At 42.0% G+C, this 21668-nt stretch overlaps 1 protein-coding gene across 1 annotated transcript in view; it reads right to left on the reverse strand.

Moving 5' to 3' along the window:
* The window catches only part of LOC142573101 (cytochrome P450 3A6-like), a 30098-nt gene extending 25170 nt beyond the window's left edge, over positions 1-4928 (reverse strand). Inside the window, exon 1 of the mRNA XM_075682624.1 lies at positions 4737-4928. Coding sequence (XP_075538739.1) covers positions 4737-4913 — 177 coding nt within the window. The 5' untranslated portion in view covers positions 4914-4928. The remainder of the gene's footprint in view (positions 1-4736) is intronic.
* Between the last annotated feature and the right edge of the window lie 16740 nt (positions 4929-21668).

Below are 21668 nucleotides of genomic sequence, written 5' to 3' on the forward strand. Positions count from 1 at the left end.
TACGGTTGACAGAAGTCTAAGGTGTTCCGGATTCTATTTGCGATTACCTTAGTAAATACTTTGTAGGCAACGGACAGTAAGCTGATCGGTCTATAATTTTTCAAGTCTTTGGCGTCCCCTTTCTTATGGATTAGGATTATGTTGGCGTTCTTCCAGGATTCAGGTACGCTTTTTCCTAGTGAATCGTGAACTAAATAATTCTTTTTTCATCTCGGTTGCACGTGCTGTTGTAGTTTGTAAACACATACGGTTTATAGATGTCTCGTATTCTGTGTATTTTCTACGTACGGTACCCTTACTCAATGCCTCACTTTGAGGCCGGTAGGGTATTCTTTATTAAATAAATAAATGAATATATATATATATATATATATATATATATATATATATATATATATATATATATATATATATATATATATATATATATATATATATATATATATATATATATATACGTGCCAGAAATATATATGATTTTCCGTTTTCTTTGATCACAGCAACACCACACGGTACATCACTAATGGTGCTGATGGCACCCTTAGACTAGAGTTCTGTCCATTATACCAGATGTTCTGTTCTCCGCAGCCACGACAAGTTGCAAACTGGGCAAATAAGGGGTAATAGCTTCAGTGACGTAACTGTCTAACGCGAAAAGCAATAGAAAGAACAGCCGTAAATCATGCGCAAGAAGAGGACATATTGCATAGATAAGTAAAACTTCGTGAACAATTAGTGAACACTTCATAAAAATGGAGCAGGAAGAGTTAGGCCGAGAAAATGCGTTCACATTAAGGAAAATAGATAAGCCAGAGCTCCTGTGCTGTAGATCCCGCGGCTATGCACTGGTAAGGACCAAGAGAGACTATAGAGGGATGTATGCATTCTGTCGTCTTATGCACCAAACACCACATCCTAAGAAGAGGACAAATGCGACATTGTCTTTCAGTTTGTTATTTGATAAGACAATATGACGAATCTATAATAACTAGCTCTATTTCAGTCCTTCTTGAAGGATGTACGATGGTGACAGACAACAGTGATGGTATTGCAGCTAATGCGACTGTCATTCGAATAATCCACCTGAGAATGGTCAGTATGTTAAAGTAATGGACAGTGTCCAGCTCGGTGAGGGGCAAAAAATTTCGACATAATCTTGACCCCCACTGCCTTAGGTGAGACCAAACATCTACTATAAAGTTCTACGATAATCATCTAGTGCTAATGCTTGCCAGAGAAATGGGCGGTATGCACTGCTTCTAACCACTGGACCGAAGGGAAATATGTTGCGCTAGAGGCTGTGGGATGTAAGAGCGGTTACACTGCATGCTCCTCTTAGGGTTCACAGAGAGCTCGGTGAATGCCAGGTCAAGGCGTATTTCGTGCCTTAAATTTCTGTCTCACTGTTTTCATCTTTCTTTTCTCAAAGAAAGATGCTCATTATAAGAGTGAAGTCATCCCGTGACTATGCGAAGGGCGAAGAGTACCTACACCATTTTGCTCACCCATGTTTTGTCGTCGCGTCATTGGACAGCCATTTCCCACAATGTATTGCTGCGGACATATGCGTGTGCAGTTGTTCGTACGAAACATGAAAAACAATCCGACGAATAAAAAAGAAATCTTCAAGGGACTAACAACTGGCCAGTATGTGTTTTGAGATGTTGATGGAAATAAAATGACCGTGATTTATAGTTATAGAATCCAGCACGCTGTTCGCGATTTAAGTGGGAATTATATTTTTAAATTGGCAAGGAAAGTCTCAGAAACCAGTAAGTGGTGACACGTGGCGGTGAAATCTTGATACTTAGGATGCATTCTATGAGATTACTGTACCTAAGTCGACTGTTATTAAGTAGATCATACTTATTGCTTATTATTGCAGTTGGTATATTATTACAGACTGGCACATCATTCTATGTTTCGGAAATCAAAAACGCATGCGTGACTACGGCAACACGCTGAACTCCGTGTCACGTGTAAAAGGCGTCGTTTCGTATGCGACACGATTGGTTTGATTTTTGCTGGTTAAATACCAAAGCAGTTGGACAGGAAACCGCGAAAACACGCAGCTGTTATCGCAGAAATCATTTAACAATTCGGAAAACATGAATCACAGAAACATCGAGTTGATAAACAAAATCATACTTTTACGGCCTGACCACACTTGTCGTCTGTCTCCCACTAATGCCGGCCTATTATTGCTATTGCGCTCCGCTACAACCGTTTTCAGTGAACGACTACATCCTTACTGCAGTTCGAAAATATCTGATAAAAATTGTTCTATGGCGTTTTCCGCGTTAGCATGCCATGATTAGACACTCTGACCGGCAAATTTTTCATTGCACTAAGAAATGGGTACCGTGAAAATTGGTTGTCAGTCCCTTTCAATGTACACGCGCAGTAGAGAGCCATGGTACAGAGTGCACGTAGCCAACAGGTTCATACACATAGAATGATCTGTGCTGTAGGAAACTTAATTTGCATTGCCCGTCTGCGTGGTAGTGACACATTTAATTATTCGTGCACTGCCCATTACTGAATACAGTAGGCATATATTTGGTGCAAATATAGAAATACTTCTTCACGGAAGCAAAAGCACTTAACCGGCGTCATGCCGGAATTCCTGCTACAAGCGATAATGACGCAGAGACAGCACCACTACACTATAAATATTGTACATCATTTTTGCGATGTACAAAGCTCTGTGGAGCCTGCAAATGATTACGATGTGTTCTAATGCTAGACGAGCTAAGAAGTGACGCTATCCTAAATAACGCTCTGTGTCTGCTCGTTTCCAGAGTGCGATCACCATTGCCAATATGATAAAAAGAGAGATAAGCGTGTCTGCACCTAAAAGCATTCAGTAATGTGAGAAGGAATGCTGAATTTGTTTTGAGGCAGTGATGGATCGTGATGCCCGAAGCGGAATTCGACACCTCACTGCGCAGCAAGTGAATCTTCGATTCAACGATTTAATTTCATTAAGCATTTTTATGCGAAGCATTTTCGTTTAGCCATTACATACGATATCTTGAAATAAATTTGTTCGTAATATTTCATACTGTTCAAAGGTGTACTAGCTGAAATGCGCGCCGGAATAAAATGATGACGAAGATTGCTGGAGCAACATTCTGGCTGATGATTCGCAAGTTATAAACTAAAATCTGTTTGCAGTTCTTTACACGACTTCAATAACTGAGAAGAAACAATAAAGAATTCCTTCGTACTCATTCTTTCACTACGAAGACGTATACTTCCTCGCATAAATACAACATAACCGCTAATAGCATATCGAGTTATGCACATTTTGGTTGAGGATACTGTCTCAATATGTTACTGACGCCATTTGAGCTTTCATTTATATTGCGCATTTCACAAAGTGCGCTCAAAGTTTCTTGGATGTCCAGAAGTAAGAAAAATAAACAATCTCATGTGAATTTATTTTAAGCAACGGCATATATTTACCAATAGGCCCTAGATATTAACTTTATAGTTATATAACTAAGACAAACTAGGTTTTTATACACAGATGCAACTGGCCCTTATACGAATGTTTAAGCCCGTAGGCGGAAGAGTTTACAACCACTTCTACAGAGCCTAGAAAGCTTACGTTTTTCATTTCCTAGGAGCAATGCATTACGGTCAATTGTACCCTCTAAAATTGAAGTGCCATTGGATGGTTGGATGGATGGATGGATGGATGGATGGATGGATTGATGGATGGATGGATGGATGGACGGACGGACGGACGGATGTATGTATGTATGTATGTATGTATGTATGTATGTATGTATGTATGTATGTATGTATGTATGTATGTATGTATGTATGTATGTATGTATGTATGTATGTATGTATGTATGTATGTATGTATGTATGTATGTATGTATGTATGTATGTATGTATGTATGTATGTATGTATGTATGTATGTATGTATGTTATGAGCGCCCCTTTGAAGCGGGGCGGTACGTTGCGCGAACAAACTCTTGCTATTATACTGTCCAATGTCCTACCTAGGTTAAACAAGAGAAAAAGAACACGATGAACTCTCACAACCAAATTTTCTTACCCCCTTTTGTGAACCTTGCTTTTGTACTTATCCGTTTTTTTGACGTTTCGCTACTTTTCTACCAGGAATCTTGCAATCGCCTATTACAAATCTCTACTGCGGACACATTTACCCTTCCCCTGCTCTCATTGAACCCAAGGCCTTCAACGAGGCCAATGGTGCCTAAATCGACCACTGGGCAGATTGTCTTCACATTCCAATAAGACATGCTCCTTCGTTTCACTAGCTTTACCGCAACAAGCACCTGCTTCTTCTGTCTTCTTATATCTCGCTTTATAGGTGTGCGACCTAAGGCATCCTCATCTCGTTTCAAAAAGAAATGAGCTTCCCTTTGAGTTACCACAAATTGTTCCTTACCTCAGTTCGTTTTTTCCTCTTAAGTAGTTACTCATGGCATATTTCTTTTCTATTGCTGCCACCCATGAGATTATTTCAGCCTCTCTGACATAGCTTCCAAGCAGCACAACTTCCATGCCCCTAGCGGCCATCCACAAGTCATCTGGGTGTTTTTGTTCGAACAATGTCATGCGTCAAGCATAAGCTAGAGCATTCATTGCATTACGCTAGGGCTAACGTGAAGAAGCCACAGTGAGATCAGGTACTTCGCAATACAGTACTGTATCCAAAGGTGGACGGGAATAATGTTTGAACGAGTGTACGCACCGATATCCTGTCCTTCTGCAGTTGCTTCCAGCTGCCCCAGACGAGATCCGGCGGAGGTCCCGGGTATCCGAGCCCAGAGAAGAGGCTGTGCTGCCGACGGCGCGATATGGCCCACGAAATGGCGACCATCACCACCAGCGCGGCCGAGGCGGTGAGTACCAACTCCCATGTGGCCATCGTTGCAGATACTCAGACTGGCTGTGTTTGTAATAGGACAATGTGCGGGGTTTTTGCATCTACAAAAAACAAAGCGCAAAAGAAACGACGTGGTGTTCGCACAGTTTGGTGTTGCTACTGGGTGAGCGTCCTTGCCGTTAACTTTTACGCCTTTTTTTACATTCCCACCGTTCGCGTTTGTCACCCTAAAATATCCCCTTCCCGAGATCGGGTGCCGAACTTAGCCAGGAATTTAGTGAACGACTTTCCGCACCATTTAAATAACAGTGAATTGGTTTACAACTGGATTAAATTGTCAAGTAAGACTTCTCGGCCAGCATTATTCGAATGACGCACTTGCAAAACGCTAAAAGAAAGAAATGTCAACACCGTTACCTTATTTATTCTACAGTGATTATGAGGCGTCATTTTAGGTTCTCCTATTCTACGCAGTGCTGAAAAAGCCTTACGTCGGTGCCTTAGCTGGCTATCAGCATATGCAAACTCACTCACTCTGGGCGTCGCAATATATCCGCGCTCGTCGCTGTCTGCTCACTGGACTGTCTTCGTTTAACGGCGCAGCACCGATAATTTCTCGGATTGTCACAGCACGGTGTCGGCACGCAACCCGCCTCGGTCTACTGGATGGCAACAGCGCGCAGACGCACGTGAGGTGGAGGGAGAACTTGAAAGCGCTCGCCGTTTTCACAAGGAGATCGCCTGAGACGCAGGAATAAATTGGGGCGCCCCGTCGTTTCAGGACTATCTGGTTGGGGCGCGGAGTCGAAAGGAAACTTCGCAAGGACGCTGTCCTAGATTCTGCGTGCGCCTACGGAGAGGAAAGAACAACTGCTTCCCAAAGCCGTAAACATTGAAATAAGGAGCGTGGTCAGTCGCGCGTTAGGTATTAAGCACGATTGCGTTGCGATTAACGGGGTGCCCTGTAAAAGGGAAATGTATTTTTTTTTCAAATGATTGCCCAGTGGTATAAGAATAGTCAACTAAGTTATGCTTTTTTATTAAAAAATGTCCTTACAGGCCTCCTATGAGGCATCGGTTAAGGGGGGCGTTACAGTAGGATTAAAAGAGTATGTAGGCACTATAACAAAACATAATAGATATACATTATTAATAGACAGTGGAAAAATGAATGCACATCTTATCCAACATTAAATCATTGTACAAAAATAACAGGGTTCGTAATGTACATATTAGAAAAAGACAAACGACACAGTTCCTTCAATAAACAATGAAAAAGAATGTAGCCACTCCAGTACAAATACTAAACAATACTAAAAAAATACAAGAATAATAAGCGAAGTGATGAGCTCATGAACAAGAGAGCACATAACTGGAAAAATAAGAAAAAGCATCATGCACTTTATTGTACTTAGGCGGGGGAATAGGAACTGATGAGCTGGCGGAATTTATCGGGATTAGATTCGGAGACGACGAAATCAGAAGAGCGTTCCACAATCGAATGGCACGAGAAAGCGCCGACCAATTAAATGCATGAATGCATGTACAAGTACATTTTGCTCTGTTCAATTAGATCCAGCGGGATTACCTGGAGGGTATCGAAGATCGGTAAATACTCTTTTTCTGCGTGATTGCGACTGACTTTTTTCGGAGGTATTAGATGACTGCATTGTCATGACACAAAGTACATTAAAGTGCTCACACTGATATTAAGTAATGTAGCCTAGCATGCTATATCTCAGCCATACCACGTCATTTTCATTGAATTCGCCTATTTATGTTCTTCTCCTTCGTCGAGTGTTACATTCCGCGTAATATCGCGGGAAAACATAATTGATTACGTAACGTAACAGGGGCAACAACATCTTACAGCTTACGCACATGTACGCTGCAGATGCTGTAAACTGGTGAGGAATGTTGCACAGAAGGTGTAATTTGTTTGCTAGCACCGATGAGTTGTAGCGCGCAAGCGATTCTCACAGCGCCGACGGCGAATAAAAAAAGAGCTCTGAAAGTTGATCTCGCAGCGCTTTGACGCAATAAAAAAAAAAGAAAGCTGCGTATCAGACCTCAGCCAGCGCACCACTTGCTCATAGAACACCATTTCTGAGCACTCCCAAAAGGTGTCGGCGCGCTCAGAAATGGTGCTCGTCGTACGTTAAGCACGACGAGCAGAGCATGCCGATGAGACAAGCGAGTTAACAGGATGATTAATTATCCCATCGCATTTCCTATGCATCATGCTGTACGTAGACCAACTAGCCCAGCTTAGAACATTTCATAAGCGCGCAGGGGCACAATAAATGGCGGCCTCAGACAGACACCACACGAGGAGCTCTTTCACAGTCCTCGTTTCTGGCGGCGTTCAAAGCTAAGATGTGACTAATTAGGCCACCGCCGCACGATTTTGCACATCGGTGAAGTACCGGCCTTTGGCTCTATTTGTGCACCGCGGTAAGATATGACACAATACAAGCACTTAATTATGACGATGTGGCATTTTCCTGTTCATTGCTTACTTAACAAAATCTTACAAAGGCCCTGCTTGGCGCATTGATAAAGAAGGCCAGTAAACAAAAAATAATAATGATAATTTCAATATCGACAGTTCTATAAATATATCAACTTCCACAGTATTGTTATTCAATAATATACCTAAATAATACTCAAAAATTATAATCTATATAACACAGCATCACTATTGGAGCCGAGTTCACCATTTTAATGCACAAGCTTTCATGAAAAAGGGGCATTCCCGGCATTGGCAGTAAACACAAAGTACATCGCATGTCAGAGCACAGAAGAAATATCTTAAATAATTAGGCGGCAAAACATAAAAGAACTGACGGCACTGTACAGGTAATTGAAGAATGATGGTATGGAAAATGAGCAAGGGAAGTTTGTAAAGTAATGCTCCCCTATATCAGGGTAAATGTTTGCTAAAATATTTACAGCATGCATTTTGGTAAATGCGTTGAGTCTCTCAGACCTATTGCTTCTGTCGGATTTATTAAATATGGAATACCTGGTAGTGGTTCTGGTGGCGGTAGCGGAGGCCGTCTAGCTGCAGCAGACGAGTTTAGCCTGAAATTTGTAGCCGGCAACTGTTCCGGCTGAGCATTTAGCATTCCCCGATGGAGCCACAGTAATCAGAAAGAGAGTGCTACGATTGTTGCTTGCCTTTCTTCGGGACATGGAATTGGGCAAAGTCTTGTAACATGCCCTTGCGAAAAATGCATATTGAAGACGTGGGCACCAGATTGAAGAGGCTACTTCAATTGTAAGACGAACTAAAGCTAAACTGCCCACTTCAAGGGCACTAAAGCTTACATTGGTGATGGTGCAGTCCTTGAGGATATGGTGGTGCCAACGTCATAGACTGGACCAGTTCGATCTGCAACATTCCAAATAGGAAAGCGCGAGTTGTAGAAACATGTGCCAGAAAAATTTAGAGTTATCATTTTTTATGGCCAGACCAGACGCGACTCTAGAAACGCTCGAAGTCGGTGATTATGTTTTGCAGCATTCACTAATGACAACCATTACATAACAAAAGGAGATGGAACAAACGGAAGACCGATTTTTTTATAACTCTGGACGGCTGCCGTTTTTTCGGGAAATTAGGGAGTCATGAAACTGGTACAGATTCCAATCCTGCCGTACATAGTTTCAAACTCAAGCTGATAGCAACACTATCCCGCGAGCTCACAATATCGAAGAAGGGGCACTGGGTTTGCTAGCATTCATAACAAATGCAGATCAGTTGATGTACAGAGTGCTCTGCCCTACAAAAAATCATCCCTGAGTTCGTGATTATCATGCAAGAGGACACCATTTGGTGAGGGTAAAGGCGTGAACTCATTACATGCCCCGGTATCCTAGAACAAATACATGTCATAGGGGATGATACCTTGTCAAAATATTATTACAGAGCATACCACTTAACTGTGGTTCTTAATGCTGTACGATGTACGGCGTGGTAAACATCTGTCACATACTGAGCAAGAAAGCCAAGCCGCTGAGAATACGGTTCATTACACACAAGCTCTCTGCTATACATATTTTACTGCATGATCAAATACGCATGGGCGTACTTTACAAGCCGTTATAGTCATAAGCCTTTTCTCGCAAAGGCATTTCCTTTAGATGACGATGATTGATTCAATGATAGCTGTGCGACGTTGAATTTGTTTCTTCGTACATTTGATACCCTTCGCCAAGCACTCCTTCACATCGGTTTCATGAAACTGGATCCCGTATTTCTGAGAAGCTGTGTCGAATGCGCGTCCCATGGTCCGTCCGGTTTTTACTATAGCCCTCGTTCGGTTATACGGCTTGCGACGATTTTTTAGCTACAGACGACTGTTTTAGGGCACTCGCCGCTACTTTAAAAAAAAGAGTTATACTTAGTGTTTCTGCTGATGCGTGAAACATCCTGTCTGCAGTGCGTTGTGTTTCATTTCTTCCTCCGTGTAACCTTTTCACTCGAAACATTTAACTCTTCAATAAGGTGTTATAAGTCGTGTGCCCTACTACGTAGCTAGTTGTCTGAAGCCTCTTGCATGTCATATTAATAATCACTCAAGAAATGCAAACAACACAAAAGTCGAAAAAATGTCCACAAGCGGACACTAAAATTTCTTAGGTAGAAGCGGTATTTCGAGAAAGGCATAGCACTTAAGGTGACAGTATCGGAACACGGGAAGCACAAAGTAGTGCTGACCTACGCCCGCTGGTACATGTTGATTGTAAACAGCGCATCAGCGCTATTTAGAATCAACATGCATAGGAGGAGCATAGCACAGGAGGAGAAATAAAAATGAGCACTTCATGCGTATTTATTCTTTATCGTCCTGTCCTCTGCCCTGTTATTCTACTTAACGTAGAACGCGGATGCTTCATCAAGGCTCGTGTTATTTACGCCTTGTTAGCACAAGTTCTTGTGCATGCCTCTGAACCTCCTACTGATGGGCAAGGGCATGTAATACGTCAGCTGCATCAGCTGCCAGAAAGGCCTAAAGTTTCGAAAATGTTTGCACTAGACCATATTTGTTCTTAGGCTAAAGGTACAGCCGAAGGACCTCAAGTTAAAATATTCTGACAAATTCCGCTGGTTCTATTGAGCTAAGGAGGCTGCTACTGCTGCATTCTTTGCCTACAGTTTCACGGAATCTAGTACAATGCCGAGAAAAACAAACAAAGCAGATGAAGATCAAGGTGAAGAAGTATGTAGCAACTTGACCTGCATGGCCACAAATGGCGGCCTCATTCACGATGAAGAGGAAGCAGGAAGGCTGCAGATTAATTTGAGGTTGAGCCCATGACGTGGGGTTTACCATCACGATTTACACTCCCAAGCTTTGTCCCAAACTTCTTTGTCAGTCACCAATTTGCTGCCCCGTATGTCAGCACCAGTAGAATGTATTGATTGTACACCTTTCCTTTTAATGATAATGGTAAGCTTCCAGTCAGGATCTGACAATGTATTCCGAATGCGCTCTAATCCATTTCTATTCTCTTGTAAGTTTTCTTCTCCCGATCAGGGTCCCCTGTGAGTAATTGACCTAGGTAAACGTACTCTTGACAGACTCTAGAAGGTGAATGGCGATCCCGAACTCTTGTTCCCTCGCCCGGCTATTGATCATTATCTTTGTCGTCCGCATAATAATCTTCAACCCTACTCTTATGCTCTCTCTGTTAAGGTCCTCAATCACTTGTTGTAACTCGTCCCCAGTGTTGCTGAACAGGACAATGTCATCTGCAAATCGATGGTTGCTATCTGGATACTGCAAGCAATGTGTGGGAGGATCGGCTGTCATCAGCGGTGACGTCACCTCTGGCTCGACTACAAAAGGAGCAGCACATCCAGGAAGCCTTCAGAGGGCACGGCACATGGCCTGCAGAAAACATGCCTAAGCTGGCATTACTGTCTATGCAGGTTCGTTACCACTCCAATGCTGCATGTTACCGAAGTGACAATCGATTTTTGTTGGTATTGCCGTGCCCTCACAACTGTATTACTAGTGTCATTGATTGCTGGTCTGCAGTGCTGATGCTTTTGATGTCAGGTGACGTTGAGGAAAACCCCGGGCCAAAGACAGCTGAGATGTTGGAGCAAATCTTGCAAAATCAGGCTACATTTGAATCTAAGATAGATGCTATAAAGGAGGAGGTATCCGGGTTAAATACTAAAACTGACAAGTTGACCGGCTATCTTAAAGTTATTGAGGAAATGGGTGAGCGTATTACTAGCCTGGAAACTATTGTTCGGCAACAGGAACAGAAATTAATTGACTATGAAAACAGGAGCAGACGTAATAACCTTATCGTTTTCGGCCTACCTGAAATTTCTGGTGAAACCGAATCAGACTTGAGAGGAGCCGTTGTTAGTAATCTGTTCGAAGTAAAATTGGGCGTTACAGTGAAATCAGTAGACCGAATTCACCGGCTGGGTAAGGAAAAACCAAATAGTTCAAGACCAGTCATTATGAATTTTTATAATCACTCGGAAAAGGAAAACGTTCTTAAAAACTGTGGAAAGCTGAAGGGGTCTACCATTAGCATCAGCAATGATTACGCGAAGGAAACCGTCGATGTCAGGAAGAAGTTGTGGCGAAGCGGCGAAGCAGAAAGAGCAAATGGCGCAAAAGTGAAGCTGATTCATGACAAGCTTAAAGTAAACGGTGAGCTCTACGAATGGGATCGAAAACACAACATTCGTTGTCAGTGCAAGCATAGACAAGATAAACCAAAACGTCACGACGGCTCTGAAGCTTCCGCTCATCGCGGATCGCGTATGTCTGGAGCCGTGGATAGCGGGGGCGGGATCCCACCTCAGCGGGCGCGATCATAGCTCAAAATTCTTTCAATAAATTCGCGAAGCATTGTAAACAAAGTAACAGATTTAGAATACTTACTTATTACATACAGTCCCCATATTATGGTCATAACAGAGACATGGCTGAATAGTGTCATAACAGATAACTCCATTGTACCGCCGGGCTACAACATTTTTCGATGGGATAGGGACACTCGAGGTGGTGGCGTAGCGGTGATAACTAAAAGCACAATGGTGGCAATAAAAGTGGATTGCCATTTACGAGAAACAGTGTGGTGCAAGGTGAATTACGCCAACATCACGTATCTTATTGGGGCCGTCTACAGACCGCCAAGCACTCCGCCCGAGTTTCTGGAGGACTTAAATATGTTTTTGTGTGATCATGTAAATGGAAACACAAGACTAATAATGGCTGGAGACCTCAACTTACCGCATATTAACTGGGAAAGCTTTTCAACTGGTCATGTAGAAACCCGTAGCGCTGATAGGCTATTAGAGCTAATGTTTTCTCATAATCTCACACAAATTGTAAAAGACTGCACAAGAATCACCCCTACGTCACAGTCATTGTTAGACTTGGTTTTCGTATCAAGTAAAGTGGCCGATTACGCCGTATCAGTTGAGGACGGTATATCGGACCACAAAATGGTTGTGGTTGACGTGTTCTGTGGCATCAGCATTCGAGCAAAGCGTCACGCTCATGCACATGTTAAAGACTACGGTCGTGCTGATGATACGACAATCATTGACTTTTTAGAAACATCGCTTAGCGAATTTGAAATGATATCAAGGCTTGAGTCGGTTGAACAGCTTTGGAAACGTTTTAAGAAAATTGTGCAGTACTGTTTAGATAACTACGTACCTACTCGCACTAAAAAAACAAAACGAAGAAACCCATGGATAAGCCGAAAAATAATTCAGATGAAGCGCAGAATAAAAAGATTGCGCAAAAATAAAAGGTTCCCGATGGAAATATCGCGTGCAAAAGAAAACTTGAAGGCAGAGATGGCGCAGTCTAAAAAACAATTTTTTAATAACACCCTCACTAACTTTCTGAAGAGCTCTCCACGAAAGTTCTGGCTGTTCTTTAAGGAAGCGAATGAAGGAATTGAACAGATTGTAGAGGGAACGGAAGTAATTACGGAAAAGCCTGATATCGCTGACAGATTCAATCGATATTTCCAGTCAGTGTTCTGTACGGACCAGGATGATAACAAAGAATATGAATCGGCTCCTACATTTCCACTTCAAGCTGGTGATATTAATATTAACCGAGAAGGCATATTTGATCAGCTGCTCCTTCTGGACACGAAAAAGTCATGTGGGCCTGACGGTATACCGAATGAATTTCTGCGACGATTCGCGGAGTGGTCGTCGTATTACCTAGTAATTATATTTCAGAAGTCTTTAAAATGCCACTCGCTACCTCAAGATTGGCGTAGAGCAATTGTGGTCCCAATTTTCAAAGGCGGCAATAGAACAATGTTGAGCAATTATAGGCCTGTGTCTCTCACATCGGTGTGTTGTAAAATATTTGAGCATATAGTGGCAAAATACATCAGACAATTTCTGGAACAAAATGACTTATTATGTCCGTTTCAGCATGGATTCCGCAGTGGCCTTTCAACTGTAACGCAGTTGATAGAAACGATTCATGATTTCTGTGTTGCTATAGATGCCTGTGTACAAGTCGATGTTATATGCATAGATTTTGCGAAGGCTTTCGACAAAGTTTCACACCGTAAACTGCTCTACAAGCTTCGCAATGTCGGTCTTAGTGAGGATGTTCTCGATTGGATAGGAGCGTATTTAACTGATCGCCAACAAGCAGTCAGAGTGGCAGATACTATTTCAGGAAATCGTGAGGTGTATTCGGGCGTGCCGCAGGGTTCCGTACTAGGGCCACTACTTTTTCTGCTATACATTGATGATATCTCAGCGGTTGTCCAATCACCTGTAAAAATTAAGCTTTTCGCAGATGATTGCCTAATTTATTGTCCGGTAACATGCAGGGAAGATCAATTTAAACTCAACCAGTGCCTTCAAAACTTAAGCTCATGGTGTCAAAAATGGGGTATGGAAATTAATTTAAAAAAAACCACTTACACACACATAACAAAAAGAAAGGAAGTGATCTCGTTCACATATAATATTGCTGATAATATACTGGTAAAAGTATGTAGCTTCAAATATTTAGGTATAACCATAACAGATAAATTGAACTGGCGTCCTCATGTTGAAAATATTTGTCAATCAACGTACAGGAAGTTGTGCTACTTGCAAAGGAAATTACGCCAGGCGACGAAAGAAGTCAAGTTGATTGCATATAAGACATATATCCGTCCGAGCCTAGAATACGCTGGTGCTGTGTGGAGCCCCCATCAAAAGGTTTTAAAACATAAACTAGAACGAATTCAAAGAATGTCAGTTCGCTTTATCTGCTCTAGATATCGACGACGTGACTCGGTAACTGAAATGTTAAAAATATGTAACTTGGAACCACTGGAATCAAGAAGGCAGAAGCAGCGATTGAAATTGCTTTTTCAAATACTACACGCAGATGTGAAAATAAACAAGGATGATTATCTGACGCTCTTTCACAAAAGGTTACCACGAACAACACGCAGTACATTCGTGCAACCAATAGTAGCTCGAACAGACTTATTCCGCTTTTCTTTCTTTCCTGACGCTATTAAAATGTGGAATGAATTACCGAATGATGTGGTACAAAAAAATGCTATGAGTGATTTTGAGGTTGGCCTTGATAAGTATTTCGCTCACATTGTATAGCTTATATTTGTTCCTTGCATGTAGCTGTGTGTTTTTTTTTCTCTACAAATGTTCTATGTATTACAAATGTTCTACTACAAATGATCTTCAGTGTTTGTTCTATGTACAATTCAATTACCGACCCTCCCTGTAACGACCCTCAAGTGAGGGTTAACAGTATGACTAAATAAATAAAATAAATAAATATACACCGTTTATCCTTACTCCTAAGCTTTCCCAGTTTAATAGCTTGAATACTTCTTCCAAGCACGAAGTGAATAGCATTGGGAAGATTGCGTCTCTTTTTCTGACCCCTATTTTTATAGGTACCTTCGTACTTTTCTTGTGGAGAATTAAGGTAGGTCTGGAATCTCTGTAGATGCTTTCCAAAATATTTACGAAAGCATCCTGTACTTCTTGATTACGTACTGCTTCTATTACTACTTGTATCTACACTGAATCAAATGTCTTTTCGTAATCTATGAAAGCTATAAAGAGCCTGATTTTACTTTGCGGATTTCTCGGTTACCTGATTGATGACATGGATGTGATCCACTGTAGAGTAACCCTTCCTGATACCTGCTTCTTCCCTTGGTTGAATAAAATCCAGTGTTGCCTTTATTCTATTGGGGAGGATCTTGGTGAATATTTTATGTAATATTGGAAGTAAGATAATGGGCGCATTATTTTTTAATTCTTTAATGCCTCCATTTCGTGGATTACTATAATGTTAACATTATTCTAGTTGTCAGTGACCCTTGAAGTCGATAGAGTGTTCATATAAAGGATCGCTAGCTTTTCAAGCGTTATGTCTCCACCATCTTTGATTAAATTGACTTGTCCATCTTCTCCTGCCGCTTTTCCCCGTTGCATGTCTTGCAAGGCCCTTATAACTTCATCGCTAGTTATAGAACGAGGCTCTGCAACCTGTTGGTTACTACGAATGGAGGAATTGTTGCCGCTTTGGGTACTGTACAGATCAGTAGAGAATTCTTCCGCCGCTTTTACAATATTTCCGATATTGCTTATATTGCCCTGCCTATCGTTCAGGGCATACATCTTGGGTTGTCCGATGCCTTGTTTCCTTCTCTGACTGTTTTCAGGCTCCCTCCAATTCTAGCTATCTTTCTCAATTTTAATTTCGAATATCCCTTATTTTATCCTTGTTGATTCGTTTCGACAGTTCCGCGAATTCTATCGGATCTCTTCAATTGGGCATTTTCATTATTTGTCCTTTCTTTATTAGGTCCTTTGTTACTTGGGAGAGCTTACCTCCTGGTTGCCTTGGTGCCTTACCTCCCACTTCAGTTGCTGCTTCTGAAGCCAGCCTAGTTACGGTTTCATTTATTGCCTCCATGCCATCATCTCTGTTCCTAGGCTGCATATTTGTTTGCAAGTGCGAACCTGAATTGGTCTGCTTTTACCCTTACTGCGTCTAGGTTGGCCTGTTTCGTTTTGACCAATTTTACTCTTTCTCTTCAAATTGAGGTGAATCCTAGCCCTCATTAACCTATGATCACTGCATGTTACCCTACCTAACACTTCTTCATCCTGCACTATGCTGGGATTGGCAGAAAGTATAAAATCAATTTCATTTCTTGTTTCACTATTAAGGCTTTTCCAGGTCCAGTTTTTGTTCCAACGCTTCTTGCAGAAGCTGTTCATGATTCGCAGCTTATTTATTTCCGCGGATTCTACCAACATCTCTCCTCAAGTTTTCCTAGAATCTACGCCGTAGTTGCCAATTTCCTGCTTTTTCCCCCCTTTTGCATTGAAGTCTCCCATGACTACAGTACACTGAGTTTGCACTTTTCGCTTCGCTAATTCATCATGTTCATAAAGCTTCTATTTCTTCATCATCGTGACTGAAGGTTGGAGCGCACGTTTGTACTACCTTAATTCTATACCTCCTATTCAGCTTGATTACGACTAGTGCTACCCTCTCGTTATTGCTGCAGAATTCGTCAATGTTGCCCGTTATGTCCTTATGGATTAGGAATCCTACTCCTAATTGTTTCTTATCCAATAGACCGCTATGGCTGAGGACGTGGCCATTTGTCAGGGCTGTATAAGCCTCACCAGTTCTGTTAACCTCACTAAAGCCAATCATATACCAAACAATACCTGATAGTTCCTCAGAGAGTCCTGCAAGGCTCGCTTCACTCGAGAGGGTTCAGGTGTTAAACGTTGCACGGTTCAGTTTCCACTGGCGGGCTGTTCCGGTCCACAAATTCTTAGCACCCTCTGCTGCGTTACAGGTCTTACCGCGACCTTGGTCAGGTGCTCCGCAGCTGCTGGGTACTGAGAGACACTGGGTAACTGAACGAGTCATTTCGGAAGGAGCCGCCCAATGCTGTGCGACGTAGGCGCATTCCTGTTCTGGTGAGGGAGTGTCTTGCTGAAGCTCAGTGGGTCTTCCTAAATTGGTTGTACGTGGATTAGTATAGCCCCACTTGCTCCAAGCGTTTTTGCTGGTTTCAGGCGCCACTCCAAGCCTCGAGAGGTAGTTTAGTCTTCATCATCATCATCAGCCTGGTTACGCCCACTGCAGGTCAAAGGCCTCTGCCATGCTTCTCCAACTAACCCGGTCATGGTAGTGTAGTGGGGGAGGTCAATTCGAGCTTCCCACCGTTAGGGGGAAAAAACGTCCAAGTATTCGAACTTCTGACTATTGCGACCGAGCATCCAAGTTAGCTGAGTCAGATAACCCTGCGGGATATCAGGCCACCTTATGTCGGAGAATTCCAGCCAGACGATCCTATGCGCCTGAAAACATGCTTGATGCAAGTGCCTGAAAACATGATCACGGGAGCATTTCTCAATGGTTCTAACCTCGTGGTTTCGGAGTCTCGCGTACGCGTTCGGCAATGAAAGCGGCTAGATACATGATATATTTTCCGCAATTTTGAATAACACTTAAAGGTAGTGTTAAAAAGAAAGAAAATAAAAAAAGAACAACTTTCAGCGCATTCGGGAATTCACGAGTCGCGTATGGACGAAGGTACACCAAACAGCTAGCAGTCTCGTCTGCCTGCCTCAGGCGCCGGAAAAGTCTTTCGAAACGACACGGAACTGATAGTGAAGTGCCGCCTAAGGCTGAGGCGTCGCATGTGAGGAAGGCGCAATGGCAGATACTTTCGCTCAAAGGGCAAATCCTCAGAGCAGCGAGACGGGCCGCCAGAACAATACGCTTCTGAGCCGCACATAAAATAGGCGACCTTGGAAGCGGCCTTGGCCTATGCTTGGAAAGCGCTTATACGATGCCTCCTTTAGGCTACAGCGAATGCGTCTGAGATCAGCTAGGCATTGTTTGTACACTTCGCGCGGGAAAGCTATTGACGTCCCTTTTTCCGCTCGTCTTGCGATACTTGCAATTTAGCAGTTGCAAATAAATGCTCATGACCTACGGGAGTACAAACGGAAAGACTCGAAAGCCTATATAAGCGCAAATGTAGAAATAAATGGTCGCGAACTACGACCTTTTTTACGTGGTCAAAATCTGTATGTGAACTTTGCAACTGCTGTTGCTACGTTATTTTTTTCCTTATTCTCTGCGTGATACTACAAACCTTCTCATCACTTTGCTCTCTTCCTTTTGCGTGACAGATATATATATTTATGGGGAGGGGGGCGGGTTCTTACTAGAAAGTCAGCCCTGGGCATGTCGGTAGAGTCAGTCTAAGTCAATTTCCTATATCTCGAATGCCTGAAAACACGTTTGAATTATCCGCGGTATACTGGTTTTGCTGATCGCGGCAGGTGGTACAACGTAGTATCTTTCAATGGTTCTAAACTCATGGTTTCGGAGTCTCCCCTACGCATGCGGCCATGAATTCGGCTAGGTACACGATATATCTTCGGTGATTTTCAAGACCACCTAAAAGTAGCGTGAAAAAAATAGAAAATGAGAAAAAGAAAAACTTTCACCGCTTACCGGGAATTCACAGTCCCGTAAGGACGGAGGTACACCGAACAGCTTACAGCTATAAAGAACATAAAGGAAAATGTTTTTAAACAACGTGTAGGAGTGTTTTGCCGACCACTCTTGAATTTGATTCTGTGCAAATACGACCAATTAGTGTTGAAATGACTGGCGTTCTAAAATAGTTAATTATCTCAGTGAAAATTCTTCCGACTGTGTCTCAGCTGTTAGCAAAAAATTTTAAAAAGTACTAGTGTTATTAGTTAAATTATACTTTTAAACATTTTTTTCTGCAATCTCTAGATACATCCACACTGCCTATCGAATGGACCATCGGGAGGGTGCTCCGTCAAGTAACAAGAACTCGCCTAATAGTTACAGTTCCACGATAAGCCGCTTCTGTAAGCCTCTGGAACATATAATTTTTCCTAACCTTGCCAATTTCCTTGAGTCCAATTAATTTTTAAACTTCAGCACAACGATCCTTTCGAAAAAAGAACACTTTCATGTTAACGGAACTACTTTCTTTCGCTGATAAGTTACATCGAATCTGAGATTGGACATATTGTGCAAAGTGTGTTTTCTTATATTTTTGTAAGCAATTTCAGAAGGTTTGTCACAAGCTTCTGTTGTTCAAATTATTTTAAGTAAATCTCGATTCTAATTTCCTCGCGTGAATTAGGCATTTTCTAAAGAATTGCACTCAATTTGGAAGACCTAATGAATCCAGTGCTCTTTTTAGTAAATTTCACTCTGGAGTGCCGCAAGGTTCGCATCTGAGCACTCTCCTTAATATTAACAGCCTTCTCGATACAGCATTCTCTGACATATACTTGTTCGCTGACTGTTGTTACTTCGATAAATAAGCAAGAAAGCCGAAGTTAATGAACGCTAACTCATGGACGTTAATTAATGAAAGTTAACTTTATAGCTAAATGGTGTAATGAACTCAATGTTAACAAGTTTAAAGTGCTCTACCTGTCCCGGCAGGCTAACCATCAAAACGTTCACCTCATAAATAACTTTCATCTATAAGCAGTTATCTCGTACAAGTATATCGGTGTCCACAAATCAGTCCTGGTTAATTCCCCTCGAGGATGCCATTAACAAAGTTAACCGTAACTTAGGTTATCTGTGTCGTAAATTTTCTTACGCGCCATCTGATCTAAAATACCAGTTACATAAAACTTTAATACTGGCGCAGTCAGAATATCTTACCCTTGTGTGGGATACCAAACAAGATAATCTAGTTACCATTTTACAACTTGACCAAGTAGTCCTGCTTCATCTTTTCTACTTATAGCAGAACCGCGAGCATTACATCAATGAAATCCTACTTTGGCCTTCCTTTGCTGTTCTTTCACCGTAACATTGCAGGTTTATCATTTTTCAACTGCTTTTAGCATCATAATACACTGTCTGTACCGGGTCTTTACAACACAGCATTATTTATACCAAGTTAGTACGATGTATGTGACGCAAAGCTTTTATCGCGGTCTTTTTGCCTCGTATGTGTGAACATTGGAACCACCTTCTCATTGATATTATGGCTATAACGTTCTTCTTCGTGAAATTTTAGCTAGCATCGCATACTCAGGGACGTTATGAATTTTCTGCGTATTTTTATGACACAATACTGTCTAGCAAGAAACGTTTCCATCTGACATTGTTTATATTCTTGTTTTTTATTGGTGCATCTGTTTACTATGTACCATATTTTGTACCGCGCCCTTCTGAAATCCACCGGGGCTGATTGTATGAAATTAAATGAATAAGTAAATGAATAAATAAAGAAATAATTATTACGCACGACCACCAGTTAAGCCGAGGTGGGATTGTATGTGGAATGTCTAACCAGGCTTGCTTGAGTACTCGCGCAACGTGCTCGTCTTTCAGAATTTTTTGAGTTAGTTATTTCATTCACTGCAGCTGTCCTGCATCAAGTCTATGTACTTCGTAGTATCTACCCTGTTCTTGAGTCAATCTGACAGGCTTAGGATGATCTCCGTGTCAGGGGCTATCGCTGTCAGATATTTTTGCCTATCAAAGTAGGAATTTGGCAATTGGTATTTACAGCAGGCCCAGTTACAGTCTCGTATTTTATAGTGCTGCAGTTGCTGACGCTTTCGTCATAGCTGAGGAGGGTGTAAGTATAGTTTTTACTGCTCCGTTGGAGCGAGAGCCATTCTACCTGTGAGCGCTCTGCAAAATGAGAAGTGCTGCCTTTGCGGTGGATACCACGCCACTGACTAATTCAGTTGCCCTGCTAGTGCATAGAGGTTCAAATAGATCGCATTATGAATAAAAAGCGGTAACAGGCTTGCGCATGTGCAGATTACCAGTGCCACATGACATAAGACTGTTGCAGCTGCAGCTCTGTCGGACTAAGTCCATCCGCTATAGCAAAGCCTAAGATTATGGAACAGAAGGTCTGAAGAAGTGTGACGCCAACAATAATAGTAAAGTGTAAAGTTGTTTGGACTGCTGTATGAAGTAACAGAGTGCAAGGCCACGTCCGATAGTGTCGCACACGTAATCTTTCTGAAAGTAAAGGATTACAAGCAATGAAAGTAAAATGTCAACAATACTTTATTGTGTACACGTCTAAGCTCTTGCAGAACAGCTACATTAGGTATGTTCAAAGCCGCGCTTACTCTGAGTTTATTCGACAGGCGTGAAAGACTCCTAAAGGCGCAGTGTTATTTCCAATATTTACTTATTAGTTTAATCACTTATATCTCGGCTGCTCAAATAATGGGCACATACGTTTGCGCTGTTGATACTGCTTGCTCTGCGTCCGTGAGGAAAATTAACTGATTATATGGGCACTGGCAAGGAATACTTATATGATTTAGAAGCAAGGCTATAGGTTCTTCGGTACATTGCAGATAAGCGTGTTTTATTACTTTTTAACATATATCCAGTGTAATACCGCTTTCGTTAAATCAAGCTGGCATTTCGTAAATAAAAATGATGATGTATTTTAGACGTGTTATTAGGAAAAGCACATCTGACAGTGGTATCTTGAGCAAATGACTACGTAGGGTAGCCCTGTCGTGGGTATATTGAAAGCAGCGAGCAATAGTCAAAGGAACATAAGGGTTAGATGCCATTATTGACAGATATCAGACGTGTCCCAGCCATCGGGGAGCTTAGGCGCATAATATTTTCTTGTTCCGTGGTTTATAATACGCGGCAGCCGGTTCTAACAACGAGAAGGGCTCTGCATGTGTTTGGAGTTTTCCACGTTTGTAGAAAATGTTGTATT

The sequence above is a fragment of the Dermacentor variabilis genome, chromosome 2 (genome assembly GCF_050947875.1).
Source record: "Dermacentor variabilis isolate Ectoservices chromosome 2, ASM5094787v1, whole genome shotgun sequence".
In the NCBI taxonomy this organism is placed as follows: Eukaryota; Metazoa; Arthropoda; class Arachnida; order Ixodida; family Ixodidae; genus Dermacentor; species Dermacentor variabilis.